This window comes from Fundulus heteroclitus, chromosome 14 (assembly GCF_011125445.2).
Source record: "Fundulus heteroclitus isolate FHET01 chromosome 14, MU-UCD_Fhet_4.1, whole genome shotgun sequence".
Lineage (NCBI taxonomy): Eukaryota > Metazoa > Chordata > Actinopteri > Cyprinodontiformes > Fundulidae > Fundulus > Fundulus heteroclitus.
In genome coordinates this window covers 33540985-33555960 of record NC_046374.1, presented here as the reverse complement: position 1 = coordinate 33555960, position 14976 = coordinate 33540985, and the positions used below count along the sequence as shown (strand labels likewise).

Genomic DNA, 14976 nt, shown 5'->3' with positions numbered 1-14976 from the left:
AAAAAAACTAAGCCGAAATGCGGAAGGCGGTGTTTCCCGCAGGAATTTGCTTAGGCGAGGCGGTGAGTTGGTGAACGGAACAAGTTTTGTGCGGAGCGGGGGGGGGGGGGGGGGTCTGCATCGACACCGTCTGTGAAGTCGCTTCTCGTTTCAAAGTATCCATGTGTTTTTGCCTGTTTTTCCCTGCCATTCACTATCCACCTTATTTTCGAACGCGGAAGTAACTACGGGTCCAACTTCCATTTGTGTGTGCCGCACTTCCGTTTCAGCGCTTCCCTCGGCCAAATAACATTAGTTTGACTGAAATGATCAACTGTCGCGGCAACAGTGTCAAAACTTGCAGAGCAATCGAAGTGGCAGGTCAGGGCCACAGCTTCAAACTATTCATGAGTGAGTGGATGATACAAAGAAGTGGCCTCATATAACGTACGAGGACATTTTAACCTGTTTTGTGTCGTTACTTGGTGCGGACGGCTCTGCTGTGCGACTTTACCGAAGCGAACCTCCGCAGTGAAAGAGTTGGATCGGTGTTAATAAATACCAACATGGATAACCTGGTATTCATGGAGGCTGATGGCCGTTCAAGTCAAAACTAGTCCGACGTTCACGCTGCTGGATTCTGACTGCATCAATCGGCTCTATGAGACCTCAGAGCGCTCTGATGCTGCGGCTCCAGGGGAAGCCTTCAGTCATGCAGCGGCGATCTTATGGAAGGTAGGCTGATGAATTATCTGATTCAGAAACATACTGGCCGTTGGCTCGTTGTGATTAGATTGCTGGTCAGTTAATTTTGTAATGATTGGGATTTAACTGATGTTATGAGAGGATATCAAAACATTAGCTTACCTGTCTCCTCTCCTCTTGACGTCTCCTGGTTTTGTTTTTTTATGGAACTTTGCAGCCCAGACACTTTTCTGGCATCATGTGGTCTTATGTTGGTCTTTTGTCCACAAAATGAAAAAAACATACGGTCGCTTCGGTGGTTTCTTCAGATTTTAAGCTTTTAACCACAGGCGAAGGGATTCCTCATTCTTCGGCTGAGGGTGAATGAAGTAGGGCGCCTCGTATCCACAGCTTTTGTACACTGTCGATGATTAAAACACTCCTGCTCCACGTAAACCTTTCTTTTACACCCGTTACTATGACAACCTCTAACCACACAAATGATCCCGGTCTTCCTCGAAGTCATAATGACGAGTAATTTGAGACGAAGTAGCCGCATGAGCCGCTTCTCAGATAGCTAAACACTGACAGGAAGTGAGCGGGCGGAAGTCTCGCCCAAACAAACGTCAACTCGCTGCCTCCATGTTTCTGTCAAAAATAAGGTGGATATGCACGCGAGAAAGCAACAACAAAAATTTTAATCGTTGCCCAGCCCTAATATATATATATATATATATATATATATATATATATATATATATATATATATAGCTATTTCAGCACATAATTTCCTAGTACTTGATAGTGTTAGTACATCCACTGACTGTAGAATTACCTGTGAAACATTTTCACAGGTAATTAGTTTCATTCTGCTTTGAATATTCATTGCAATAATTGGGAAAATTGAAAAATAAAATTTAATTCTAGCTTGCCTAAACAGGGGAGCATAAGAGTTGCAAGCTAATTCAGTCCTAAGACACTGACACCACACTGGAGTTTGTCATCAATGAGGAAATCTTATGTTACAGATTTCCAGGTAACACAAACACCACTACCTGGCACAAAACCAGTCTTAAATGTTAAAGGAGATTCTGTATAACAGTGCCTGTACAAACTCTCAGTTACTCTAGTCATAGCAACAGCAAGCAGGCTTACATTGGAGGCAACCAGACTTTCGTTCAGTTCTTTCGTAAATGTTTTAACACCTATCTAGGAGTTTTTTTCAATTCTGGTGGCCTGCACTTGAGCAACCTGCAGTTGGAGTGCTGCTGTTTTTTAAAGGACATGGAGACCCATTGTCCTAAGCGCATTCTAAGTCAAATGAAAGTCATTGACCCACCCATCACTGTCATGGGTCATTTGAAGAGATTGCTCAAGTGCGAACCACCTGATTTGATAAAGACTGTTGGATAGGTGTTGAAACGTTTTGAGAAAGAACTGATCAAAAGTTCAGTGTCTTCTGATTTAAGCCTGTTTTCTATCTGTATTACAGTGTTTACTCAACACAAGGTTATGTCTTTCTCATTCCCTTCCTTGAAACAGATGGCAGTGTCAGAATTGTTCTTGATGGTACTATAACATTTCATAAGAAAAAAAATCATGCTCAGTATTTTTAACATCAGAAAGAAAAATGTGTGACTGAAGTCTTTCTTATGCTGAATTCACATCCAATGGATTCAATACGTAATATCAAGAACTCCAATCTAAAGTTTTTTATTTTTTCAGAAAGATAATTAAATGTTAACATTTTCTTAAAAGTGGAAAAAAAACATGATTGACCATTACCAATTCCTACATTGTCCTAGATATCAGTTACTTATAGTACACCCACCTGCCGATGAAATATTCCAGCCCTGGCAAAGAAAACAAGTTTGACTTCTTGTGCAGTGCAGATATATGCACCTGCGGCATCCAGTGCTGCTGGAAAGTAAGAAGACAACGAGCGATGGACCAGATACAATTCCCTTGTTTGATTTCACTGGACTGTCTAAAGGAAATGATGACTATTCCTTGTTTATACAACTAACAACCACTTCCTTCTCCCCAAAGCACAGGTCAGATGTGACAGTCTGGCAATTTATCCCCTTGCTCCTCCTATGAGACAGTGTCAGGAGTTAAAATGTCCTTCCTGTAACCAGTCGGTTGCCTGTTTAGTACCCTGCTCTGACCATCTCAGTAGTTGTGTCCTTTGGAAGACCCTTCACCTGCAATGCCTTCTGACAGTGGTAAGAAAACTGTTTGTGTAAATAATGAGAAATTGTTACAGCCCTAGGCCTGTATTGCCTCTATCCTCTTTTGTTTTTCTATATTTTTTCTCTACTGACTTTACATATAGGAAGTTTCCTCATATTACTTTATCTTCAGTTGCTCATTGGATGCCTCCCTCTACTGGTGGAAATCACTCTGGTTCCAAACACAGCAATCAGAAAGTAATCTGAGGGGGACAGAACAGCAACAAGTATAGACAACAACCTTATCCTGATCATCCAGACAGATTCAATAATTATAAACAGGTTCTAAATAGAGAAAATCTGACTGGACGCTTTACTGAGAGGTGGAGAAGGCGAGGGGGGGGGGGGGGTAGTTGATGTAGCAGTTTCATTAAGAACATCACCAAAGCAGGAGGGTCAGATGAATGTTTATTTGGAGCCAACTACAAATCTTCATCAGGAAGCACTACAAACAAATTGGTTTTAAATACATAGATGACACTTGGGTCAAAATACAAACCAAAGAAGTTGAGCCATTCACTAACCACATCAACTCAAGCGACAGCAAATATTTTTTTTTCTTAAATGGATGCCAATAAGAACATGTTGCCCTTTCTGGATTGGTAGATAGAAGCCTTAAAATCGAGGTTTACTGGAAGCCTACACACACACACAAACAACAATATCTGCATTTTGATTCCCATCACCCAATGGAACACAAACTCTCTGTTATCAGAATTTTGATTTACTTAATTACTATAATTGCTCAACTCAAATAGTATTTACCAGGATTGCCCTGCGCTATAGTCCTCTTCCTCCTTTTGGAGTGGACTCCAGTCCACTTGGCATTCCCATATGTATTCAAACCGCTCCAGAGTTCAGTTCAACCGAGTCAAGACCTAGGATTTGAGGCGGACCCGAGTTTGTTTATTTTGTCCACATCAGAGTTCAATTGAGCGTTCACACTTCCCTAAATGACATACAGATATGGAACAGAAACATGGGTGTTATGTTTAAATAGATCTGATGATCTAAAAATCAAAAGTTTTATTGTACAGAAAAGACAAAGAACAAAAAAACCCAGCCAGTTCTTAATAAAATCAACTGAAAGTTCATTGTCCTCCCTCTCCTTCAGCCTAATTGATTTTACTCATCCCACCTGTGTTTATTTACACCACCTGCTGTTCCTTCCATCTCCACCCCTATAGGTTCAGCCAGGAATTCATTGTTAGGTTCTCCATCATACTACCCTATTCTGTTTTCATCCTTTCCGTGTTTGTCATACCTGCCATACTGTAAGGCTTCATTATTTTAATAAATCACTTACTATGCTGCTTCCTAGCTCTTGTCTGCGCTACGGTCCTACCACAAGCACCTGAAACCTGAAACTTTTATTAACATCAAGCGTCATGGTATTAACATGGACTAGAAAAATAGCACTGAAAAAATAAAGATATAAATAAAAGATTATAATAAAAAGATATGTCAATGTAACATATCAATAAGCATATTACTGTGACGGTTTAATTTTTTTAAAATATTTATTCTTAGTATTAGATGTGGCCTTCACAAACCCATGCCACTTTAACTATATTGTCTTATCTTTTATCTGAAAATAGGTCAGTATATTTAAACACTCAAACTATTGACCTGCATCCAAAGGGTCTCTGCATAAACATGCTTGATATCAACTTTGTCCATCAGGTAACATGAACTGTACAGAAAAATGTGAATGTGAAATACAAGAACTCAGCAGGCCTGAACTTGTGGAGTCTACCGGAGGGCAACAATTCCATGACTCAGCAGGGATAGATCGGAGATGGCAGAAGCTGAAAGAGAAATCAAAGCTCCCAGCCAGGTCAGATATTTGGGTTTAGATGGTTCCCTAGTTTTCTCATAAAAAGCTTAAAAGCCCCTTATCCAATTAATAGACCGAATATATAAACGAAGTTAAAAGAAACTGGCCAGTGTCAAGCAGTAGTATGAAAATGTATAAAGAGTAAAATAAATAAAACAAGATAAAAATAAAAGGGGGAAATAAATTACTGTGATGATTATGTGACATAGCGGAACTATAAGAGAGCAGCGCTTCGGGGGGACAAGTTTTAGAGAACACTAACCATAGTGTCAGCGGGGAAAAACTGTTGAATGTACTGTGGAAATCGATATAAAACTATTACTATATTACTATATTATGAACTATATTATTAAAAAAGGAATAAGGGTCCAAGTGTCTCCAAGATAAACAGATAGATCCTTACGGAGCCGAAGCGTAAAATGGCTTGTAAGTTGAATTATTGACTGGCAGTCGATATCGTTATGCCGCCCACCCTCCTTCGTAGAAGATATAAAAAAATACATATTCCAACATTGACTCTCAGTCAAAATGTTTCATAAATGAAATATCAAAGATCTGTGTAAAAATGGTGAGGGAAAACAGGCTTGTCTGTGTGTTTTTGTTGTATGTGACAAAATCTCTGTTCTTATGTGTGAAGTAATTAGGTTTAATGCCATGGTTTCAGAAATGTTTATTTGTGTCAAGAGAACTGCAACTCTGACCACCAATACATTGACGGGAATTGCCTTCCAAAGATGCATGACAGATTTAGGTAAATATTTGAATAAAGGAAAAAGAGAGATGTCAGGAGATGAAGCTGGCAAACCTGAAATTCAGCCGGACACAGAGTTACGTTTAAGACGTTTATTGAAAAAGGATGAGTAGTGGCGGATGAAGCAAATGAATAGTACTGGACTTGAGCAGCTGAATAATGGCAGCAGGAGCAGGCAGTCAGGGATAAGCAGGAGAACAGAACAGGTGGTGTAAACCAGGAAACCACCAGAACTGGCAGGGCAAACAGCAGGGACTCACTGAGAAACAGGCAGGGCTGCAGCAGGCAGACACAGGCAACTTAGCTGGAAAGTCCTGCTGGATAGGCCTGATGACAGGCTCCCACAGATACCGTTGCGGTGCCGCAAGGAACCCAAATAATTAAAAAACAATGTGTACACTCTCATCACCTACTTGCAGTTTTGGTCCAGTTACCAAGGCCATGCGGTGCTTTCTTGCTAAACTCTGCAAGAAAGAAGTTTGTCCAGACGCTGCAGCAATTGCTCCTGAATTTCACGAGTCAAACAGGAAACGTTGGGCACTAGACAGGAGAAAGTTCCGGTGAATTTCAATTCAATTTCAATTCAATTTATTTATATAGCGCCAAATCATGAAACATGTCATCTCAAGGCACTTTACAAAATCAAGTTCAATCGTATTATACAGATTGGGTCAGATTATACAGATTGGTCAAAAATGTCCTATATAAGGGAACCAGTTGATTGCATCAAAGTCCCGACAAGCAGCATTCACTCCTGGGGAAGCATAGAGCCGCAGGGAGAGTCGTCTGCATTGTACATGGCTTTGCTGCAATCCCTCATACTGAGCAAGCATGAAGCGACAGTGGGAAGAAAAACTCCCCATTAACGGGAAGGAAAACCTCCGGCAGAACCGGGCTCAGTATGAACGGTCATCTGCCTCGACCGACTAAGGTTACAGAAGACAGAACAGAGACACAACAAGAGAGACAAAAAAGCACAGAAGCACACATTGATCTAGTAATCTGTTCTACATTAGATGGTAGTAGCGGGTGATCTGTCTTCCCTGGATGATGTCACAGTTAACAGAACGCCAGACCAGGTGTACCTACTATGAAGAAAAACAGAGAGAGCAAAAAGGTAAAAGCTATGACGACACTGATTTCAATGTAATACAATGCAAAACTTTCAGAATAAAATGACCGCACCAACTTACGCTTGTGGAAACTGTTGGGACATCAGACCATGAGCAAAAGATCAGATTGAATTGGGAAAAACATGTAACCTGAGGACAAATCAAAATGGGTTGTAAGCAAAGGAATTCCACACATCACGCAGAGACAGCCTCTCTATGCAGGGTGTCTGCTATGAAGCCAGACTTCACCTCACTCTCTTCATTCATTTTTGCCAGGAACTCTCGAGGAGAGGGTCTGCGCTGGATAATGGGCAGCCATGTGGGCCACATGGGGATCAAGGGCCCACAACAAAGGACGTCACTTCAATGGAGCGACAAAGGGGGGAACATAACGTCACGATGACGTCACATCACGTGGTACGCAGTGGGGCAAACTCCGGAAACCCGCCGCTGTTTCGCTGTAAAAGAGACGTGCGTTAGCCTAGGTTTTACTCGGTAAACGACTGCTTTTTCCAAATCTAAGACCATGGTTTTTAAACATTGTTGCTATGGAACGTGCAACAGCGACTCGAGTTACGCTGATCGGCCGCATATGAAGGATGTTTTCTTCAAGACTGCCAAGGAGAAATGTGCGCTTGGTACACCGGGGCGGTCGGCCTACACAACAGTTCAACCCGGAAAATGTTACCAAATTCAAGTACATATGTAGCAAGCATTTTGTCGGAGGAAAGGGCACAACCGAAGAACATCCTGACCCAATTCCAGCGACATCAAGTCAAGGTAAGAGTATTTTGGTGGCCGACATGTTAATAAAGTAGCGCCTGCTACCATGACAGCATATAGGCTATCATGGTAGCAGGCGCTAACATGATACCCTGCTACCAGGATAGCTTACTCAAAAACATTTCAAATGAGACAAACATTAAACATATACCCATTCCTGGACGGTGATTAGAAACAAAAAAAAACGGCCGACGCTGCTATGATCGCCGCGCAGGAAAAAAAACAAAGCTTACCGTTCATCAACTCGGCCAGTTTTCCGGTCTTTTTAAGCCCTCGAACCTCAAGCCATCGTTTGAGCTGAAGGTTGGTGTGTTCTTCGACAGTTCGACCAGTAAACCGTGTGCCTGGGACATCGTCTTGGGAAAGTTTAACGGCTGTAAAGTCGGTCATATCGCTGGTTCTGTTGCGTTTGTAATAGCTGGGTTATCCGTGCTTTCTCTCCTGTATGTCCTACCTAAGCGGCAAAAGGGGCGTTGCTCTTGAGACGGTGACGTCACGTGCGCGGTACCCCATTCTCGTTGTCCTGACTGACATTGGAGGACCTGACAGCTGTATCAAAGTTAAGTCTGCAGTTTCACTTCTGCGCAATGCTGAAGTGAAAGAATGCTGAAACAGCTTTGTTTATTTTTCCTCAGCAGTTGCAAGGAAGCTGACATGAGATGGCGCGGAACGATCTCCTTTCCTCACCAGACAAGCTGAGACCAAAAGTCGAGCTGAAATCGCCGGCTGCAACCAGGTCAGAGACAGCATGCAGGTCCCCGGACTGGCCTGCTCCAACCTTGTTTCGGCTAGCCGAAGAGCCGCATGTCCGCTGCTGAAATGATTAACGTTTTTCTGGAGTACTACTTACTCTTGGATGCCCAAAGTGAACTGAACTGGCACAGAGGCGTCGGAGGGTTTGGCAGAGAAATAAACAGGGAAAGTTAAATGAGTAATTTAGAAAGTTACTTAGTGCATTTTCTCAGTGTTTTTGGGACACGTGGAGCTTACAGGGTAGCTCTTGTTAGCATTCTTCAAACCAGGTCATTGCTGATGTAATTCCAGTGTGATTTTATGGTTATAACAAACATCTCCACAAGGGTTTTATACATTGATGGGATATTGATGTTTGTCATCCGGTCCGCTCATTACTACTAAAACAAAGCCAAGGCTTTTTAAAGTTAGCGTCGAATGTCCGCTAGCATAAATGCTATTAGCTTCCGGATAACTTTCACTCTTCCTGGATGCATGACTAGGATTCTTTTCAAGCATAAGCTTTGTTTCACTTTGCTCCACTATCGTTCGAAAGTGCTATGAGCATTATTGCCGCATTAATATGGAAGATTAATGTTGATTTAAAGGCGTTTTGTATAACTTTAGAAGTAACCGATTTTAGCGACCGATCGCTACAGCGACCCCTAGCCTCCCTGAGGTAAAATTGCATTAATAAACTCGAGCGTTCTAGAAGTTTTCTGATATTTACTGAGAAAATCTTTCTTAAAAATTTTATATCATCAAATAATGTTTTGTTTAAGGATTTGCATTGTGAATGGGTTGAAACTTATACCAAATGTTCTAAATTAGTTAAACTAATTTAACCTCAATTCACATTCTTGATGAACTTTGGTTCTTTAACTTGCTATGAACCAGGATTGACTGAATTATTCTGATAATACTGATGGTGATAATCAACCACTTTATTGTGTCTTTTGTTTCTTTTGTGTGTACATAGTTTCTTAGCTTTTTTATTTTCATTTTGTTTAGTAGTTTTAGTTAAGTTTCACTAGCCTAGTAGAGAGGATTTGTTGATTGAATTATAGAGTTAATTCAGATGAACAGCATTATATAGTGATGTTCTCTGGATGTTAATTTTATTTCTGTTAATAAATTCTTAAAATTTAAGAGAAGTTGTCACTATTTTTTTCTATATCTGTGCAGAGTTTGCTGTTTAAAGATTGCCAGTGCTCAAATCATCCCTTTCAACTATTGTCCTGATATCAGCTCTAGAGCTGATATCAAGACAATAGGCCGAGAGTTGTTTATTAAACATTAAATAACTTTAAACAGTGTGTTATTGCAGAACAGTGAAAAAAACTTGAAGAGTCATTGCTAATGCAAAGTTTTTCCTGAAAATAAATAATTTATAATCTACCCAGCTATCCATGACAGACTCCAGCCCTGGAACCACCCACAAAAAAAAAACAAACAAACAGGTTTGACTTCCTGTGAAAAGCAAATATTTGCACTTTAGATACCTCCTTGTTGACACAGTTTATAACCACTCCCCTTTTTCCCCAAAGCAAAGGTTAGATCTGACAGTATGACAGTTTGAATCCCCGTTCCTCCCAAGCAGACGAGGCATTGGTTAAATCTTTGCTGTAAAGTGCAGGCACTGACAAGTCAAACTGCTCTGGATAATTCAAATGGATTCTTCAAATTTATCCTGTTCCATCTGTCTGGATCTACTAAAGGATCCGGTGACTATTCCCTGTGGACACAGCTACTGTAGGAACTGTATTAAAGAACATGGGATGGAGAGAATGAGAGGAAAATCCACAGCTGCCCTCAGTGCAGAAAGGAGTTCATACCGAGGCCTGTCCTGGTGAAAAACACCATGTTAGCAGAGTTGGTGGAGGATCTGAAGAAGACTGGACTCCAAGCTGCTCCAGCTGATCACTGTTATGCTGGACCTGAAGATGTGGCCTGTGATGTCTGCACTGGGAGGAAGATGAGAGCTATAAAGTCATGTCTGGTCTGTTTGGCCTCTTATTGTGAGAAACACCTTCAACCTCACTATGACTCTTTAACTTTTAAAAAGCATAAAATTGTTGAAGCTTCTGCTAAACTACAGCAGTACATCTGTTCTCGCCATGATGAGGTGATGAAGATCTTCTATCGCACTGATCAGCAGGGTATCTGTTATCTCTGCACTATGGATGAACATAAAGGCCATGAAACAGTCTCAGCTGCAGCAGAAAGGGCTGAGAAGCAGAAGGAGCTCCAGGTGAGACGACAACAAATCCAGCAGAGAATCCAGGACCAAGAGAAAGATGTGAAGCTGCTTCAACAGGAGGTGGAGGCCATCAATGTCTCTGCTGATAAAGCAGTGGAGGACAATGAGAAAATCTTCACTGAGATGATCCGTCTCATCCAGAAAAGAAGCTCTGATGTGAAGCAGCAGATCAGATCCCAGCAGGAAACTGAAGTGAGTCGAGTCAAAGAGCTTCAGGAGAAGCTGGAGCAGGAGATCACTGAGCTGAAGAGGAAAGACGCTGAGCTGAAGCAGCTCTCAGACACAGAGGATCACAACCAGTTTCTCCTCAACTACCCCTCACTGTCAGCACTCAGTGAGTCTACACACTCATCCAGCATCAATGTTCGTCCTCTGAGATACTTTGAGGATGTGACAGCAGCTGTGTCAGAGCTCAGAGATACTACAGGACATCTTGAGAGACTCATGGACAAACATCTCACTGAAAGTCACTGAAGTGGATGTTTTATTGTCAGAACTGCCAGAACCAAAGACCAGAGCTGAGTTCTTTAAATATTCTTGTGAAATCACCCTGGATCCAAACACAGCTCATAAGCACCAGGTACTGTCTGAGGGAAAGAAAAGCTAAATTAAATGAAGAAGAACAGCTTTATCCTGATCATCCAGACAGATTCACTGTTTATAATCAGGTCCTGAGCAGAGAAAGTCATACTGGACGTTATTATTGGGAGGTAAAGTGGAGAGGGGAAGCAGTTACTGTTGCAGTAGCATACAAAAATATCAGAAGAATAGGTGGGTCCAATGAATGTGTATTTGGAGTTAACATGAAATCTTGGGCATTACGTTGTAACCCAAACAGTTTCATTTATCTGCACAGCAGAATTAAAACTCCAGTATCAGGTCCAGTTTCCTCCAGAGTAGGAGTGTACCTGGATCACAGAGCAGGTATTCTGTCTTTCCACAGCGTCTCTGAAACCATGACTCTCCTCCACAGAGTCCAGACCACATTCACTCAGACTCTTTATGCTGGGGTCCGGCTTTTAGGGCATGGAACCACTGCTTACTTTAAATAGTTTGAAAAGGTTTGATAGACAAACACATTTTAACAAAACTCAATTAGCTAAACAACTTTTATGCTCACAGAGTGACAACAGAGACACCACCACCAAGACAACACCCCATGCACCACTCCCTCCCACTCCTTTAATGATGTCCACAAAGCAATGAAGTGGATCAAAGATCTAAATCAGAATAACCACGAATGACATTACTTTCCCATTGTTTACTTGTTGCCATGGAAGAAGAATCCTTCTTTGAATACAAATAAATGCCAGAAGATTCTACCAGTGGTTGGGCACAATTGCACTAATCCGCAAACAGATAATTGTGGAACTAACTTCAAGCTGAGATTGCAGACCAGTTAGCTTCCACATGGGGTTTGATACCTGTAAGTACTCTAACAATGTTAATAAGATGTTCATCGACTGTTTATGTCACTGTCCTGGCTCTCACTACACATTCACACAGACTTCTCCACATGATAGTAGTTAGAGATCCATAAAAAAAACATTGTTAATAGCTGTGCTGTTTTACTTCTTAACTTTCTTATTATTATGATGTTATGTTACGTTGATTTCCATTTGCCTTGAAAATCAAAAATAGGAGCTGGGAATGGGGTAAAAATGCTCCAGTTACCACTGTCAAAGAAGTCAGGATTCCAAAATAAAAAACAAAGAAAAGGTTAGTATTCTAGTATGACAATGGCCTGGAGAGCTGCTGTTGTGTTCGTAGTGCCTCTTTTAAACGTCAGTTAAAGCTGTACTTCCCCAAGTCAGCATCACTTTTAATTTATTCAGATCAGAGTTGTAGCCGTTACATGTAACATTGATTTTAAACCCACTTCTACAACTGTGTCTTGTAAAATAAACATGTTTTCATCAAAGCTGACTGTTACAGTGTTTAGTCTAAGTTGCATGCTATTGTTTTTAAAGGTTCTACCTCGGAAGTAGGAGCTTGTTCCCTGGTTTTGAATACAGCTTCAAACTTACAACATAGCTGGTGTACCTGCGACTTAGCTTGAAAAGCTGCAGTTTAAATTGGCAGAGGTTTGGTACGATGGTCACATCTCGTCAGCTACTGGATCGAAGCCTAATGCAGAGAAAGTAAATGCCATAATCAACATGCCAAACCCATTAGATGCAAAGGGAATGGAGCATCTAATTGGCTTTCCTAATTATCTGGTGAAGTTCATGTTGCACCTGTCTGGTGTTTGTGAGCCATTGTGGCGCCCGTTGGACAAAGACATCATGGCACTGGCCTCCCAAGCATGACGTGGCAGTGTCAGAGCTGAAGTCACTAGCCTCATCCATGCCAGTGCTACATTACTACGACGTGACCCACCATGTCACAGTCCAGAGTGAGTCCAGTATGACTGGCTTGGGGTGCTGTGTCACGCAGTAAAGTCAGCCTGTCTCTTACACATCAAGAGTTCTCAGTTCTACAGAAACAAATTGTATTTCTGTAGGAAATTGAGAAGGAGCGCCTCAGTATTGTGTTTGCCTGCTAGTCGTTCTAACATTCCCTGTATGGACATGATGCTGTCACAGTTGAGACTGATCACAAACCCTTGAATCCATACAGGTTCTTATCACCTGTAGTATGAAGAAATGAACACTAGATGTCACCTAAAGAATGTTTATCATTCATGGTTTGCATTCATGGTATATCATTAAAAAAGAAAACGACTGTAAGAAAGGCTGTATTTTCTTGAGAAAGCAAAGCAAGAACAACTTTGACAGATATCTCCAGCTGGCCTTTTATCAACCTGCAAAAAAAGTTTTTACCCTGTTATAAAAGTGTGGCATATGGGCAGTCATCAAGATCTTTATCAAATGCAAGTATAAAAAGAGTTGCACTCTCAACATTTCTGTATCTGGCTTTCTCAAAAAGATAAAGAAAAATAGGATAAGATGAATAAGATAAATTAGGCCCATAAATGGTATGTTAAAAACAACAGAATAGATGTTATACATCTCTAAGAATAGTGACATGCTCTCTTCGATCAACTGATTTCTCACAAAACATGAATATTAAAATTATAAAACTGAAATGACACAGAAAGACCACCAAAAGCCTGCAAATAATCAGGCCAGATAAAGCTGACGAGGTATGGCAAACCAAAGATTTCCTGGAAGAACTGCTCCTCCCATTTCTCTGAGAAAAGGGAGGAGGGTTAATTATTTCCTAGCTCTGATAAAACATATTTACTCTACCTGGTTACTCCCCTTTAAGAGAACTGAAACCTTACGGACCTGTGAAGCAACGGGTTATTGGCTTCAGAGGAAAGGAAACCTATCATTCAGCAGCTGTCCGCCGAAGAAATGGCAGAGCAAGGCTATCAGATGGATTCTGTGAAATTCTCCTGCTCCATTTGTTTGGATCTCCTGAAGACTCCGGTGACTATCCCTTGTGGACACAATTACTGCATGAACTGTATTGGAAACTTTTGGGACGATGAAGACAAGAAACAAAGCCACAGCTGCCCTCAGTGTAGACAGACGTTCACACCGAGGCCTGTTCTGATGAAAAACACCATGTTAGCAGAGTTGGTGGAGGATCTGAAGAAAACTGGACTCCAAGCTGCTCCAGCTGATCTCTGCTATGCTGGACCTGAAGATGTGGCATGTGATGTCTGCACTGGGAGGAAGATGAAAGCTGTCAAGTCCTGTTTGTTCTGCCCTGCTTCCTACTGCAGGGATCACCTCCAGCCTCACCATGATGTCCCTGGACTGCAGAAGCACAAGCTGGTGAATCCCTCCAAGAACCTCCATGAGAACATTTGCTCTCATCATGATGAGGTGATGAAGATCTTCTGTCGTACTGATCAGCAGTGTATCTGTTATCTCTGCTTAATGGATGAACATAAAGGACATGAAACAGTCTCAGCTACAGCCGAAAGGGCTGAGAAGCATAAGGAGCTCCAGGTGAGACGACAACAAATCCAGCAGAGAATCCAGGACCAAGAGAAAGATGTGAAGCTGCTTCAACAGGAGGTGGAGGCCATCAATGTCTCTGCTGATAAAACAGTGGAGGACAGTGAGAAGATCTTCACTGAGCTGATCCGTCTCATCCAGAAAAGAAGCTCTGATGTGAAGCAGCAGATCAGATCCCAGCAGGAAACTGAAGTGAGTCGAGTCAAAGAGCTTCAGGAGAAGCTGGAGCAGGAGATCACTGAGCTGAAGAGGAAAGACGCTGAGCTGGAGCAGCTCTCAGACACAGAGGATCACAGCCAGTTTCTCCTCAACTACCCCTCACTGTCAGCACTCAGTGAGACTACAGACTCACCCAGCATCAATATGCGTCCTCTGAGATACTTTGAGGATGTGACAGCAGCTGTGTCAGAGCTCAGGGTCATAATACAGGACGTGCTGAAACAGGAACAGACAAACGCCTCGTTGCCAGTCACTAAAGTGGATCCAGCCATGAAGGTGGATGCAGCCATGAAGGTGGATCCAGTTATGAAAGTTGATGTCTTACAGTCCAAACAAGAACCAACAACAAGAGAGGACTTTTTAAAGTATTCACGGAAACTCACACTGGATCCTGACACAGCACACAAATATCTGAAA

General features: G+C 41.7%; 1 protein-coding gene and 1 pseudogene across 1 annotated transcript; both read left to right on the top strand.

The window, feature by feature from the left end:
• Positions 1-9779: 9779 nt before the first annotated feature.
• Positions 9780-11013, top strand: LOC105923083 (annotated as a pseudogene).
• A 2641-nt stretch (positions 11014-13654) lies between these two features.
• LOC105923084 (E3 ubiquitin/ISG15 ligase TRIM25) lies at positions 13655-14716 on the top strand. The gene is given in 2 exon segments (XM_036146823.1): positions 13655-14672; positions 14674-14716. Coding segments are annotated over 2 exon segments (987 nt in total). The 5' UTR covers positions 13655-13728.
• The last annotated feature ends 260 nt before the right edge of the window (positions 14717-14976 follow it).